Source organism: Phyllobates terribilis, unplaced genomic scaffold, assembly GCF_046119375.1.
Source record: "Phyllobates terribilis strain yellow unplaced genomic scaffold, ASM4611937v1 Scaffold_3__8_contigs__length_932513732, whole genome shotgun sequence".
NCBI classification, from domain to species: Eukaryota; Metazoa; Chordata; class Amphibia; order Anura; family Dendrobatidae; genus Phyllobates; species Phyllobates terribilis.
The window spans coordinates 878982947-878998623 of NW_027362763.1; the positions used below are offsets into that span (position 1 = coordinate 878982947).

General features: G+C 40.0%; 1 protein-coding gene across 4 annotated transcripts in view; it reads right to left on the reverse strand.

Annotated features, from left to right (window-relative positions):
* The window catches only part of UTRN (utrophin), a 768906-nt gene that overhangs the window by 466873 nt on the left and 286356 nt on the right, over positions 1–15677 (reverse strand). For all 4 annotated transcript variants that reach the window (XM_073672652.1, XM_073672651.1, XM_073672650.1 and 1 more), the window contains 4 exons: positions 14763–14898; positions 13907–14056; positions 5770–5854; positions 411–628 (listed from right to left, as the gene is read on the reverse strand). In XM_073672652.1, the coding sequence (XP_073528753.1) occupies positions 411–628; positions 5770–5854; positions 13907–14056; positions 14763–14898 (589 nt within the window). The remainder of the gene's footprint in view (positions 1–410; positions 629–5769; positions 5855–13906; positions 14057–14762; positions 14899–15677) is intronic.

The window sequence follows — 15677 nt, forward strand, 5'->3', positions numbered from 1 at the left end:
TTGTGAATGGTGTGATCTCGTGTTGTTTATATATAGATGATATCTAAGATTGTAAACCTGTCTGTGATGATAACGAGATGACTACTGAAAAGTGATCTGAACAGAACAGGAAGTATGAGCCTAATATTAGATTTAGTGGCTAGTGTAAAATTGGGAGACTTTCAAGATTTTTATTCAAATTAGACATAAAAAAGACATTTAATATAAAAATTTTATGAAAACAATACTTTTATTATTGTACATTTCTTTTAGCAAAATAGTTGATTCTCATCGTAAGCAATAAACAACTTTATTTACTGATTGCATATACTATGGGACATGGCCGGCTAGAGATAGACAATAGTAAAAGGCATGTCTAATCTATAAGAAATTAATTCACCCTGAATTGTGGCAGTTGTCGATAACTTTACCTTCATTCGCGCTATAGTTGTGTTAATCTCATCGGGATCGCCAACAGTAACAATGTTGGACTTGAGCATCTGATCAATAAGCAGCAGCCAATCAGAAAGCTCAGTGACCGTCTTATCCAAATCGGTGGCAGGTGCCAGATCCATCACATGTTTGCTCACTCCAGGGTACTCCGAGGCGGATGATACAAGCACCATTTGTTGCACTGCAGGAAAGGTTACTGTAGGAAATGTAACACATAGTATTAGAAGAATACCCAAAATACAGAGCACACACAAACTTATTTTGTATGTAAAATATACACCTGATAGGCATTAGAGGGGTTGTCCATCTTTGGGGGACATTTTTTTTTACGCAAATTCATGTATTTTGGGCTTAAAATCATTCTTTTCAATTAGGTTTAGTTAAAATTTTGCATTTACAGGCTATTTGATTCCCTGCACATTCAACTTTGCTGTGATCTGTCGTCATAAATCAGCAGACAGGAACTTAGAAAAAGAGTGGTAAGAGTTACAAATTCTCCTGTCAGAATGAACTCACTGACAGATTCTCAGTTAACTGATTCTGCAGCTAGCAATAGACATTGCGAAACAGAGGCTAGAAATCCTGAGTATTTTTTCTCAGGATTGGGAGCCAAAACAAGGTGAGGAACAATCAGAGAAAAGGTATAATAGAAACAAGTCACCAATTCTGCATTTATCACCCACTCCTGGTTTTGGCTCCTACTGACCAAATACTGATAGTGGGGCCATGGCCTTAGTCTGATTGATCATTGGCAACTTTTCAAAAAGTAGCACAAATTGTCAGTACTTCCCCAAAAACATTTTATGTGCGTCTGAAATTTTTGCACATTTTTTGTGACATTTTGGCAGAACATACAACTTTTTGTGATAAAGAGTCACAAAACAAATTAAAGCCAAAAATGAAGCATTTTTGATTTTGCAAAAAAATCATGAACCATGGGCACCATTTAGATGAATTTGGAGCAGAAAAATGTCGGCAAATACCACAAGGCAAAAAAAGAAAAGTAAGTTAAAAAAAAAAAACACAAATGATGAATTGGACCCAAAGTATCCTTAGCAAGTATACTTCTATATTAAGCACATTAAATGCCAGCTTCAAGGGCTCACTCATCTGCGTATAAATCGGACAAATGCAATCAGAAAAAATCAGATTGCACTTGTACCAATGTTATTCAATGAGTCAAAGCTCATCTGCGATTTTTTTTTTCTCAACTGGAATCGGGTTGAGAAAAAAATGGCAGCATGCTGCGTGTGGCCGCGTATATCGGACGAGACTAGTCAATGTAAGTCAATGGGTGCGGGGAAAAAAATTTAAAAATCCGTATGCCGTTTGATTTTTATGGATACATTATCCTTCTGTAGCATATACACTGTAAATGGTCCTGTAAATGATTGTAGAATAATAGTTGCAGAGAAATAATGCAGTGCATATGCATGTCATAGGGATGCTAGGTGAGAAAAAGATCACACACTCGCATAACATATGGAACACCAAACGGACTTTACTCATCCAACTTTTCTAGATAAAAATTGGAGCGAATTTTTAAACGCAGAAGAGTGCAAGCCCTTAAAGGCAAAAAAAATCCAAAAACTAAGCTAAGTGGGTTAAGTTTTCAGCAATCGTACTCTGCTATAAATACATCACACCAAGCAACGCAGCTCTTTAGGGAGGACTCACTTTTTCTAAATCATTAGGTAGCGCTCCTGTGAACAATCTTACTGTAATAGGGTTCATAGCGTAGGTAAAAAGTTCAGGGTGACTGAGCATCCAGAATTTATGTGGAGTTTTCCTATAAAGGGAATCTGTCACCATGTTTTTGCTACCCTATCTGAGAAAAACATGATTTAGAGGTAGAGACCCTGATTCCAGTGCTATATCATTTACTGGGCTGCAGCTGTATTTTTGATAAAATCCCTGTTTTGTCTGCTGCAGATCTAGCAGTTCTGTGATTGCTGAGCTCTGTATAAACCCGCCCATATGAATGATTGACAGCTTTCTGTGTACATTGTGCATAGGCAGAAAGCTGCCAATCAGTGGTGGGGGCGGGGTTATACAGAGCTCATGAATATGGAGGACTACATAGCAGCAGGTTTACTAATCTTCTAGTGATAATCTCCGGCTGATAAAACTGTTATTTTATGAAAACTACAGCAAGCAGCCCAGTAAGTGACACATTGCTGGAATCCAGGTTTGGATCTCTACATTATGCTGTTCGTGATTTAGACTTAAACTTTAACACCTTTTTAAATATTCACAGTGGCCAAGATATGCATAAATGCCCTCATTGTAGTCATCAGAGACAGAAAACTTTTGTGCTGGTTTAGTGATGTTTTGCGCCATTGTATGATATGGTTCCCCTTACGCCATGGCACTGAGATGAAAAACTGATGGTAAATGAGAGTAGTGTACAATAGGCACTTTCATTGTCCACCAGAATAACCATTTTAGAGATACACACTTTTTTTTTTTTTTAATTCATTTTATTGAATATTTTACAATTTTACAACATAACAAAGTTACATCAAGAACAAATAGCATTTCTAATTGCCCATTAATACTATTTGGCAAATTTAACCTTGCCCGTAACATACCATGCGTCTAATATCTTAACCAAAAGCATAAGACACACATGTCAGGCACCAAATATCACAAACTTTAGAAATACCCAGATGGAGTGTATGTGTCATTGAGGTGTCTAGCCTCAGTGATATGAAACCCAGAGAGAAGTAACAGATAGTGCTGAAAGATTTTTTAATGGGTCTGGATTTTAAGAACGACTAGAAGAGCTGGGCAAAACTGGTTGTTCCCATCCTCCAATCCAGCAGGTGTAGCTGGTATAAAAGGGCAGCTGAGCTGCTCCATTATGGTCTGTGTGTGGAGGGTGAAAGACCTGGTTTATGATGCATAGTCTCTACCACAGGCTGTGAGAGCAGGACTGATATCCAAACGGGTTGGCCCGTGCTATATATTGACGGTTTATTTTCTGTTACCTTTGTGCCCAGAAGAAGATGTTTCTTTTGCTTTGTGTCCACTGGAGTTAATGAGTAAACCTCATGTTGTTGGACAAGATCCCATTGCCTGTGTGTGTACGCTACCAGTTTCTAAATACATACATATATGCAGACCCTACAACTCAGGACCATTATTCGCTATGTACAAACCACTTAATAAGGCAACCAACATTGAACTTTGCTTTGTTAAGCCCCCGTCTCACATAGCGAGATCGCTAGCGAGATCGCTGCTGAGTCACGGTTTTGGTGACGCAACAGCGACCTCACCAGCGATGTCGCTATGTGTGACACTTTGCAGCGATCAGGCCCCTGCTGTGAGGTCGCTGATCGCTGCAAAGTGTCCTGGACCATTTTTTGGTCGTTGCCCTCCCGCTGGTCAGCACACATCGCTGTGGGTGACCAGCGGGACCAGCGATCAGGCTGGTAACCATGATAAACAGCGGGTTACTAGGTGCGCGTGTGCCCCTAGTAACCCGCTGTTTATCATGGTTACCAGCCTGCTCCTGCTTCAGCAGACTGGTAACCAGGAGCAGGACATCGTGGAAAGATTCTTTCCACGATGTCACTGCTCCCCTGATCGTTGGTGAGCCTGCCTGTTTGACAGCTCACCAGCGATCACATAGCGACGCAGCAACGATCCCTGACAGGTCGTATCGTTGTCGGGATCGCTGTAGTGTCGCTAAGTGTGACGGGGCCTTAACATACGTCAAGCGTTTGCTTTACAAAGAATAGGCAAGTTAGATTACAGGGCTTATTGCACTTTTATGAGGTTAATAACTCGGAAGTCCATTCCCTATAACAACCGGACCGGACTATGTTGTAAAATACATGGGAAGAGGATCAATAGATGGTACTAACAATTAAATGCATTAAAAGTCCAATCAAATTTAATAGATTCTTATTAAATCACTTTCCCCTAATAGAAATGGCCACAGACAAATAATAAAGATTCCTACACTAGTATCATAAAAATTCAATTTTCCTATTAGTAAGTATCTGAAGCACTGTAAAATAGTTTGAGTGTGAAATACGTTCATGTTATTTTACTACGAGTGAACGCAGCATAACCACGCGGCTATACCAAGGGACGCTCACCGCACTATATCCCAGACTTCATATGTTGTATATCTGCGTGCACTGACTGACCCCAGCATTGTCCTACAATGTATCGCAGATCCCATTGTCATCGATAATCTGCAGGCAGCCAAAGTAACACAGTTTAAAGGGGTTTTCTGTAGCAGAACAGTGATGACTCGTATTCAGAATAGGCAATTGATGTGCAATGTGTGCAGGTTAAAGATGGGCACATTTTTTCGAGTGGAATTAAATTCTACTCAAATTTTTCAAAAGCCATATTCTCCAGAGAACATATTTTTTGTAGTTAGCTCTGTAAGCAGGCCGGCAAAAAGTTGTAAAAAAAAACCCCATAAACGTCATCTAATCACTCACCTGTCCCGGAAACCCCGCTGCCTCCGATGCCCATTGCCCATCATCCGGCCCTCAGAGACGCTTCTTTGCACAGTCACATGACGGTCTCTTCACTATAGAACAGAACTTCAAGCCGCGACCAGGCTTCAGAGATCACAGGGCATAACGCTGTGAAGTCACAACACGTCATCACCCCCTGGTCATAGCTGGAAGTCCTGTTCTACAGTGAAGACACCAGGTCTCGACATTCATGGGCAAGGCTCAGGGCAGCGGGCACTGGAGATAGCAAGGATGCCAGGACAGGTGAAGTGAGGGAACATTCAATTTCTGGAAAATAACTTTGCTCCAAATCGAATTTTGCAGCGAGTTTGGCAAATTAGAATCTCGCCACATCTGTTTAAAAAAATTATCCTATAACTAAAAAACCAACACAATTCTCGTCCATATGGTAATATCTCTTACAAAAGTTCAGCGGCAATAACTTTAAGAATAACTAAACTTTTATAAGGATTTTTGATATTTCAGTGTCCTCATAATTACAAGCAGATCGGTGGAAGTCCGGCTCCTGGGCCCCACCACCCATCGCTCAATGCTCCCCTACTTCCCCCATTCCACCCTGAGAGGTGCGTAGTTCAGTAGATAGAGCTTTTGTCTGAGCGCACGCACAGCAGGATAGCCTGGGTTTCGTAGCCTCGGCGTTCTATTGAATCCACGCTCTGGTCTGTGTGCACTCAGGTAGGATCTGTCTCTTGTTTCATTTAGGTAAAGATATTTTTTACAACTGACTTGTCAACACTTATATCCAGTTGAACAGCCTGAATATTACTTTTCTGTAGTTTGTAAAGACACATGCAAAATGGTTCATAGAGAAGCACAATAACACATAATTATCACTTACTGGGCAGGGCAGTTTGGGTTGCATAGGTAGGATAATACAAAACTTCTTCCAAGTCCTTTATTTTCTCTGGCACTTCTCTGGACACCTGTAAAGACAGATGAAAATCTTGCATTATTATAGTATAAATAATTGTACATTATCTATGTACTCAACAAACTACGCTAATTAAAGGGGTTGTCCAGTGAAAACAAAACATGACCTCTCCATAGAATATTTGATAACTTTTTGATCTGTGGGTGTCCGACTGCTGGAACCTGCACCGATCAGCAATACAGGGAACTTTTGTCCTGGTTACTATGGAGCGCATGCTGACCACTGGTCCATTAATTCCCAAGCACTGCACTTAGCTTTTTCCAGCAGCTCCATAGAGAATGAATGCACTGAACAAGCAAGGAGTGTTGTGCTTTGTAAGGCCATTGGTCCACAGAACCGGAAATGCAGTTCTCGATGAGACTAGAAAAAAAATATAGGTTACACCTATATGTACAGGTAAAATAAGTATAGAACATGTCACCAATTTTCTAAGTAAGTATATTTCTAAAGGTGCTATTGACATGAAATTCTCACTAGATGTCGGTTACAACCCATCCAATCCACACAGGCAAAGAAATGAAACCATAGCTGTTCATAAATTAAGTTATGTGTAATAATGAGAAATGACACAGGGAAAAAGTATTGAACACATACAGAAAGAGACGATAGCAGAAAAATCCAGCTGCGAGGATCCTCTAAAAACATGGCTTTATTTTGTATATATTAAAAATCAAGGACAAAAGTATAAATGACACAACCCCTGGGGGGATATATGGTCTAGCAGATGCGTTTCAAACGGTAAGGTCTTTAGTCATTGCTTTTGTTCTTGATTTTTAATATATACGGAATAAAACCATGCTTTTAGAGGATAATTAAAGCTGGATTTTTCTGCTATCGATTTGTTTTCCTGCTACAAAGCCGTTTTCCCAAGCTTTGGATTCCTTAATGGGTGAGCTGACTTCTTTTGCTTCTTTTTCAAGTTTGTCAAGAAAGAGAGGTGCAAAAAGCCATGGAAAGTCATGACACCAGCTGAAATCTATCAGTAATCAGAAAGCAATCCTGCCGCTTAGTGAAAAATAATATCATCTGGTTCAACTGATGGCCTATAAAAAGGAGCCTCATTACCAAGGTGCCAGACAAGAAACATCTCATGATGGGTGAGACCAGTGAGCTGTCTCAAGACCTTCACAACCTTATTGTTGCAAAACATACTGATCGCATTGGTTACAGAACAGTTTCTAAACTACTGAAGGTTCCAGTGAGCACTGTTGGGGCCATAATTCAGAAGTGGAAAGAACATAATTTCAACATAAATCGGCCACGACGAGGTGCTCCCTGCAAGATTTCAGACAGAGGAGTGAAAAGAATTATCAGAAGAGTTGTCCAAGAGCCAATGACCACCTGTGGAAAGCTACAGAAAGACCTGGAATCAGCAGGTACAATTGTTTCAAAGAAAACAATAAGTAATGCACTCAACCTCCATGGCTTGTATGCACGCTCACCATGCAAGACTCCGTTGCTGAACAAAAAGCATGTTCAAGAGCGTTTAAAGTTTGCTCAACGATATTTAGTCAAGCCTGTGAAATACTGAGGTCAGATGAGACTAAAATTGAACACTTTGGATGCCATAATACACGCCATGTTTGGAGGCCAAAAGGCACTGCATATCACCCCAAAAACGCCATACCAACAGTAAAGTTTGGAGGTAGGAGCATCATGGTGTGGGGCTATTTTTCAGCATACGGCACAGGCAAATTTCATATGATTGAAGGGAGGATGAATGGACAAAAGTACCGAGACATTCCAGATGAAAATCTGCTGCAATCTACCAGGATGATGAAGATGAAACAAAGTTGGACATTTCCGTACGACAATGATCCCAAACACGCAGCCAAGGAAACTCCCAATTGGTTTCAGAGAAAGAAAATAAAGCTGCTAGAAAGGCCCAGCTAACCACCTGACCTAAATCCAATAGAAAATTTCTGGAAGAAGCTAAAAGATCAGAGTTCATAGAAGGAGCCCGTGGGACGTTCAGGATTTGAAGAGTGTTTGTGTGGAAAAATGGGTCAAAAATCACACCTGAGCAATGCATGCGACTAGTTTCTCCAGACAGGAGGCGTCTTGAAGCTGTCATCACCAATAATGGCTTTAGTAAGAAGTATTAAATAAGTTTCAGTTCAAATACTTTTTCCCAGTGTAATTTCTCATTGTTACACAACTTAATTCACGGACATCCATGATTTGATTTCTTTGTCTGTGTGGATTGGATGGGTGGTTACCGACATCTGGTGAGAATTTCATACCAATAGCATCTTTACAAATATATTTACTTAGAAAATTGGTGACGTGTTCAATACTTATTTCAACTGCTGTATGTATGTATAAATATATATATATATATATATATATATATATATATCTCTATCTATCTATCTATCTATATACATACAGTACAGACCAAAAGTTTGGACACACCTTCTCATTTAAAGAAATTTCTGTATTTTCATGACTATGAAAATTGTACATTTACACTGAAGGCATCAAAACTATGAATTAACACATATGGAATTATATACTTAACAAAAAAGTGAGAAACAACGTAAAATATGTCTTACATTCTAGGTTCTTCAAAGAAGCCACCTTTTGCTTTGATGACTGCTTTGCACACTTTTGGCATTCTCTTGATGAGTTTCAAGAGGTAATCACCGGAAATGGTCTTCCAACAATCTTAAAGGAGTTCCCAGAGATGCTTAGCACTTGTTGGCCCTTTTGCCTTCACTCTGCGGTCCAGCTCAACCCAAACCATCTCGATTGGGTTCAGGTCTGGTGACTGTGGAGGCCAGGTCATCTGGCGTAGCAATCCATCACTCTCGTTCTTGGTCAAATAGCCCTTACACAGCCTGGAGGCGTGTTTCGGGTCATTGTCCTGTTGAAAATTAAATGATGGTCCAACTAAACGCAAACCGAATGGAATAGCATGCCGCTGCAAGATGCTGTGGTAGCCATGCTTGTTCAGTATGCCTTCAATTTTGAATAAATCCCCAACAGTGTCACCAGCAAAGCACCCCCACACCATCACACCTCCCCCTCCATGCTTCACGGTGGGAACCAGGCATGTAGAGTCCATCCGTTCACCTTTTCTGCGTCGCACAAAGACACGGTGGTTGGAACCAAAGATTTCAAATTTGGACTCATCAGACCAAAGCGCAGATTTCCACTGTTCTAATGTCCATTCCTTGTGTTCTTTAGCCCAAACAAGTCTCTTCTGCTTGTTGCCTGTCCTTAGCAGTGGTTTCCTAGCAGCTATTTTACCATGAAGGCCTGCTGCACAAAGTCTCCCCTTAACAGTTGTTGAAGAGATATGTCTGCTGCTTGAACTCTGTGTGTCATTGACCTGGTCTCTAATCTGAGCTGCTGTTAACCTGCGATTTCTGAGGCTGGTGACTCGGATAAACTTATCCTCAGAAGCAGAGGTGACTCTTGGTCTTCCTTTCCTGGGGCGGTCCTCATGTGAGCCAGTTTCTTTGTAGCGCTTGATGGTTTTTGTAACTGCACTTGGGGACACTTTCAAAGTTTCCCAAATTTTTCGGACTGACTGACCTTAATTTCTTAAAGTAATGATGGCCACTCATTTTTCTTTACTTAGCTGCTTTTTTCTTGCCATAATACAAATTCTAACAGTCTATTCAGTAGGACCATCAGCTGTGTATCCACCAGACTTCTGCACAACACAACTGATGGTCCCAACCCCATTTATAAGGCAAGAAATCCCACTTATTAAACCTGACAGGGCTCACATGGGAAGTGAAAACCATTTCCGGTGACTACCTCTTGAAGCTCATCAAGAGAATGCCAAGAGTGTGCAAAGCAGTCATCAAAGCAAAAGGTGGCTACTTTGAAGAACCTAGAATATAAGACATATTTTCAGTTGTTTCAAACTTTTTTGTTAAGTATATAATTCCACATGTGTTAATTCATAGTTTTGATGCCTTCAGTGTGAATGTACAATTTTCCTAGTCTGGAAAATACAGAAAAATATTTAAATGAGAAGGTGTGTCCAAACTTTTGGTCTGTACTGTACATATATATATATATATATATATATATATATACACATATGTATATATTTATATTATAAAGTAAATATCCATACAGGTCAGAAGTGTGATTAAATACAATCAGAATAGTTCAAAACATAATTAACTGCCTAGTAAGGTAATGTAGGAAGCTTTACATGTGGACTAAATATAATTCAACTCTAGGAGACAAATTACCTTGTCTTCAGTAAAGATTTTGCTCTCATGCATTAATGTGGGAAATATCTGCTTCATTGAAAGCAATAAAAAACATGTTCCCCAAAATGAGGGCAGCAGACAATTACTGTGGAAAAATGAGTCCTGGTGGCTCATAACTACGTTCAGCATACATCCCGAAACATCTCTAATGTAAGGTAAAACCAATATAAGTTACAATAACTTTCGATAAAACAAGGTACAATATTTGCTCTGATCCACTTGATGATCTTCATTACACATGAACAGGCAATGACACCAAGGTAGATACATCAAGAATAAGAATATGGAAGATCTGGGCACACTAGGGAACACGGAGGAATTCCTTTTACTCTAGCTCGATGAAAAACTATTAAAATGCAAATAAATTCTTGCCCTTTGATATATTGCACACATTATGAGACGATACAGCTCATTGCAAAATATCCTTCAAAAAATTAAATTTATAGGCGGTAGGATAGATGTACAATAAGGTGGATGGCTAGTACCATAGATAATGCCATGAAAATTGTTTTAAAGAAATGCTATTTCTGGACTCACCTAAAGCCCTATACAGAGTTCTTTTTTAATTTCACAATTGGAGTAGTGTCGAATGTAAGTTTCCTTCCCCTAGTAATATACTTATTAGCAGTCGTCTTCTGCTCCTCCCGGTGCCACTCCGCCATACTGTGACTGCAGCTTCGGACTGACCGGAAGTTAATGTAAGTCTATGAGAACCTTGTTCTGTCTCTCGTAGATTTACATTGAGTAATGACATCCGGTACTCTCTGCAAACACTGGAGTGATCCAGCAGGCCACAAACTGTAAAAGATGACTGGAGTGGCGGCAAGAACAGAAGAAGATGGCGGATGGCGAGCATAAATGTAGATGCGTGGAATTTACATTAGTGACACCTTTCCATCACGGAAATTAAAAAATCCGCTAGACTGGTGCTTTAAAGGGATTGTTCACCTTTGTGGAAAATTTTATTTTCTTATGGCTAAAAATAATTTTTCAATTTGGGTTTGCACCGTTTGGCTCTTATATCCGCTATATTTTACTGTCTAATGCTGGCTGCAGAGTGAGTTATCGGAGTCGGCCACATTATTTTTATTCTAACAGGTGTGATAGGGACATGATTTTTTGGCAATTACTATTGTATAGGTGTGACAAGTTCTTCTGCTCTTGTTAGTGCAGCTTTCCCCACAGACTGCACAGCTCTCCAGTCCACTGGCCGCTGGTGGAGGAGCGTGTGACCAGACCTGTCCATCAGCCTCCTCTAATTGAAAACCTCACATGAGGAAGCTGCTTTTCTATTGGAGGAGACTGATGGACAGGTCTGGTCACTGCTCCTCCACCAGCAGCCATTGTATGGACAGGAGAGCAGGAGGAGAACCTGTCACACCTCTATAATACTAAGGGCCACACAATCATGTCTCCAACACATCTGATAAAATGAAGACAATGTGGCCGACCCCGGTAACTCGTTCTGCAGCCAGCAATAGACATCGTAATACAGCGGATATAGGAGGCAAACAGCAACATTTTTACTGAAACCCAATTCAATGCATTTAAATAAGGAAAAAAAATTGTCCTCAAAGGTGGCCAACCCCTTTGACACTTGACGGTAATAAAACCCAATAATTGTAAAAACGATAGTTGAATTGTGAAATTAATAATATTGCAAATAAAATATATATTTTGTATTATACATTGTAAAATATCACAACCTCCTCAATTGTGACCTATTATAGGGTATACTTGAAAAACCCTTGTTTTTCTTAAAATGTAACTATAATAAAAAATTAGCTAAATCAAGTTTTTGTGTTACATTTATTATTTCTTTTTTAATTAGCAATGTTTTTATACTTTTTCATACCACGATCTTTATTACAAAAAAAAAAAAAAGTAAACTTAACATTTTCACACCGGTCACTGGGGCTTCTTAGACTCATACTTCCTTTCATGATTTTTTTCATCAGAGGCAGAATTACAATGACAGATAACACCTGTGTACACAGCTGATGACACAGGACCCACCAATCACAATAGGCGATGTCACAGCTTCCCCTGCTCCACTTTTCACAATGACCTTTGCACTTGCACATTAGATACATCAATACAAAAGATATGTTGGGGGTCTGACTACTGTAGCTATGCGCATGTGTTGTTTCCTAAAATAAAAGGAAGTTAGAGTCTAAAAAAGCCCCAGTGGCCAGCGTTGAAATTGCAAGGCACCTGGATGTCTTTACAGAGTAGTGACATTGGAAAGCTGATATATAGAAAGCACTGTACCAGTCACTACATTGATTGCCTGTTTCTTTTAGAGCCCTTAGTCCTCTTCTTGAATTGGTTATTAATTTATTACTTTGTAATGTCTGATTTTGCTTGTTTTTATACTCTCTGACTTGTCCAGTCCCAACCTTTGGGTTGACCATCGATCTTCAACCTTTGGGTTGACCATGGATCTTTTGCAAGCCATGGCTTACACTTGGCTAAGGCTGGATGTGGATATGTAGTGTTGCTTATATCTATGGTTTACGGAGTTGAGTTTCGGGATGAATCAGTTTTACAATTTTTTGAACAATGGTAAAGAATAATCATTTGTGCTAGACAAGGAGATGTGAGAGAATCAAGGCTCAGTGCGCCAAGACAATATGTGTATGGCTTGAATATCAAGTGAAGAAACGAGACTGTCAACTAGACTTAAACCCTATGGGTCCTCGGAATAAATCCATTCTTTATACTTGCCATGTACGCCGGTCTGCAGCAATTGTACAACAGTATGGATGTTACCAATGCTACATTAATAAAATGTCTATACAGGCACAGGCACCTGCTGATGTTATTTAGGAATGGAAATTACTGGGAAATTCACTGTCAGAATGTGAAGTGATTATATCTAATGGTACAGAGCAATGCAAGCATAAGACAATTGTAACCAAATGTAACTGCTTCTATTGTGTACCGTTAGAATAATGATCAAACCACAGTGTAAAGGCCCCATAAACCTTAGATCCTTACTTGCTGAATGCTCATTTTCGAACAGCTATTCCTCCCTCCTTCACCCCCCATTATATACATGCACACTTAGTTTGGTCAAGAAAAAATGTGGTTTTGATTGGGAGTGAGGACTAAGATGCTGCCAGACCTCCCCATGTGAGCAAAAAGGAATGCAAGCTGCGAGTCAGAAGTCCCTGTACACAAGCAAGAGAGTCTGTTGGTCCTGCTAAAATTACTGGGTTCTTCTGACTCCGCTCTGCCTTAGTTTATGAAAAAATAATTTAAATTTTAGTTACTAACAGTACAAGTGAAGATGAAAAAAAACTTTGAAAAATATTTAATTAGTGAAATATGTTTCTTTCCCCACTTAACAGTCACTTTTTGCCTCCTGCACTGATCATTAACTCTCAAAAGCTGCTCACATTAGTCTATGGATTTGTCCTCAGTGAGGTATCAAATTACATCTACTGCCTATAAAAGTGTACGCAGTAGAAAAGCTGTAGGGAGACAAGAATAAAGAAGGACAGAAAGGAAACAGCTGAGGCTTCTAGTGCTGAAAGAATAACTTCTAAAATGCAGAATACAAGAATACAAGTCATATAATGGCCACAAGTAGTGTTATTCCTTATATACACACACGACAGCCTTTAATGAAAAGTCGTCAAAAAGTGCAGTCTCCTCCTTATTTAACAGTGTGGTGCACTACGATAGCCCCCTCCCATCCACCTTCAAAGTTACAATCTTCAACAACAAAAACTATATGTACAATATGAGTGGAATAAGTAAAAGAAGTGGGCAGCAGATATGAGAAGAGCTTGATGTTGTCATACCTGAGTCCAGGTAATATTGATGGTCCGTAGTCTTGAAGAAAGTTTCTCTCTGTCCTGTGCACTGAGTCTTTTCATAGCCAAGATATCTGGTGCGGCACGGTTCAGCCACTCAGCTCTGTCGCTCTGGATTTCCAGCTCTTTACTTACTGCCTGTAGGGGGAGCAAGAGAGCTTTACTTATGGATTTCTACAATATTTTGGAAACACGTTGATGAATATATTTAGATACACTTAGCCAGAGCAAAGCCAAGAATATTTCTATTAAGAAAGAGCTGATTAGATATTTTTCCACATTATTTCCACATACACATTGGCAGAACTAACGCTCACGTCACTCACTACAGGCTGTCATACAAACATTGACTTTAGGGATTGGAAAGCTTCATTAAAAGAGCCAGCGTGCAGCTACTCTCTGAGATTAAAACTGCAGGGGAGGGGGAGTTTGTTTGCTCAGATAGATATATATTCAGTTGCATTATGATTGAACTGTTTATTTTATGCATTTTTATAAGCTATCAGGCCTCATTCAATACAAGTGAATTCAGCCAGGCTGCCCACGTCTAGTCGGAATGTGGCAGGAAGTAAGCACATCACATACTTGTAGTCAAGTGACTGCCCGATCTTGGCACCGACACCAGAGTATCGTGACAGCACACACTGTGTGCAATAAGGATTCACAAATCTGCAATCACATAGAGTGACTGCAGAGTTTTGTGTCAAACCTGGACAATCCCTTTAAGTGACTAATTCCATTCAAATACATAGATAACCTCAGAGAGATACAGATACATATATTGAAAAAAAAGAACCTCAATTAACCAACAAGTAAATTATATTATTTGTGTAAGATGTCTTACCTTGATTCCATTAAGCCTTTCCTCATTATCAAGAGTTGGATTCACTCGCAGCACATCTGTGGCCTGATCCAGCCAAACGGTGAACTCATCCAGTTTCCTCTTGTATTCAGTTAAAGCTGGACTTTCTTCTTTTAATCTGACAAAGCAGAGGACAATAAAATAATAAGTTGTCATGTACGTGGCCATGTTACAGCACAGGGCAATTATTGAATTGTATAGATCGGCAATAAGGCACCAATAGAAGTCTACAAGGCTACATTGTACCCCTGTGTGCCTTCAATTTCACATAGAGACACACATATCATATTTAAATGGATTGAGTAACTGCATTGCTAGGTGGATGCACCATAAGACAGCACATAAAAGTCTACAAGTCTCAAATATGCAGGGGCTCCATGCACCGCCGCGAGGGTTCTGGACGTACTGCTCTGACATATGAGGCCACTAGGTGATAACGGAATAGCTAATCAGAAATATTCACCATGATGTTCATGCTAAACAGATGACACCTGGTATACATGGTGACTATCACCTGATTCATGATGCCTAAACTGCACCCAGCATGAATCAGAGCCTGGCTGCACGAATGAACCCAGGTATAGTTTATACTGAAATGCTCCAGAGAGCCAGGTATGGTTTATACTGAAACGCTCCAGAGAGCCAGGTATGGTTTATACTGAAACGCTCCAGAGAGCCAGGTATGGTTTACACTGAAACGCTCCGGACAGCCAGGTATGGTTTATACTGAAACGCTCCAGACAGCCAGGTATGGTTTATACTGAAACGCTCCAGACAGCCAGGTATGGTTTATACTGAAACGCTCCAGACAGCCAGGTATGGTTTATACTGAAACGCTCCAGAGAGCCAGGTATGGTTTATACTGAAACGCTCCAGAGAGCCAGGTATGGTTTATAC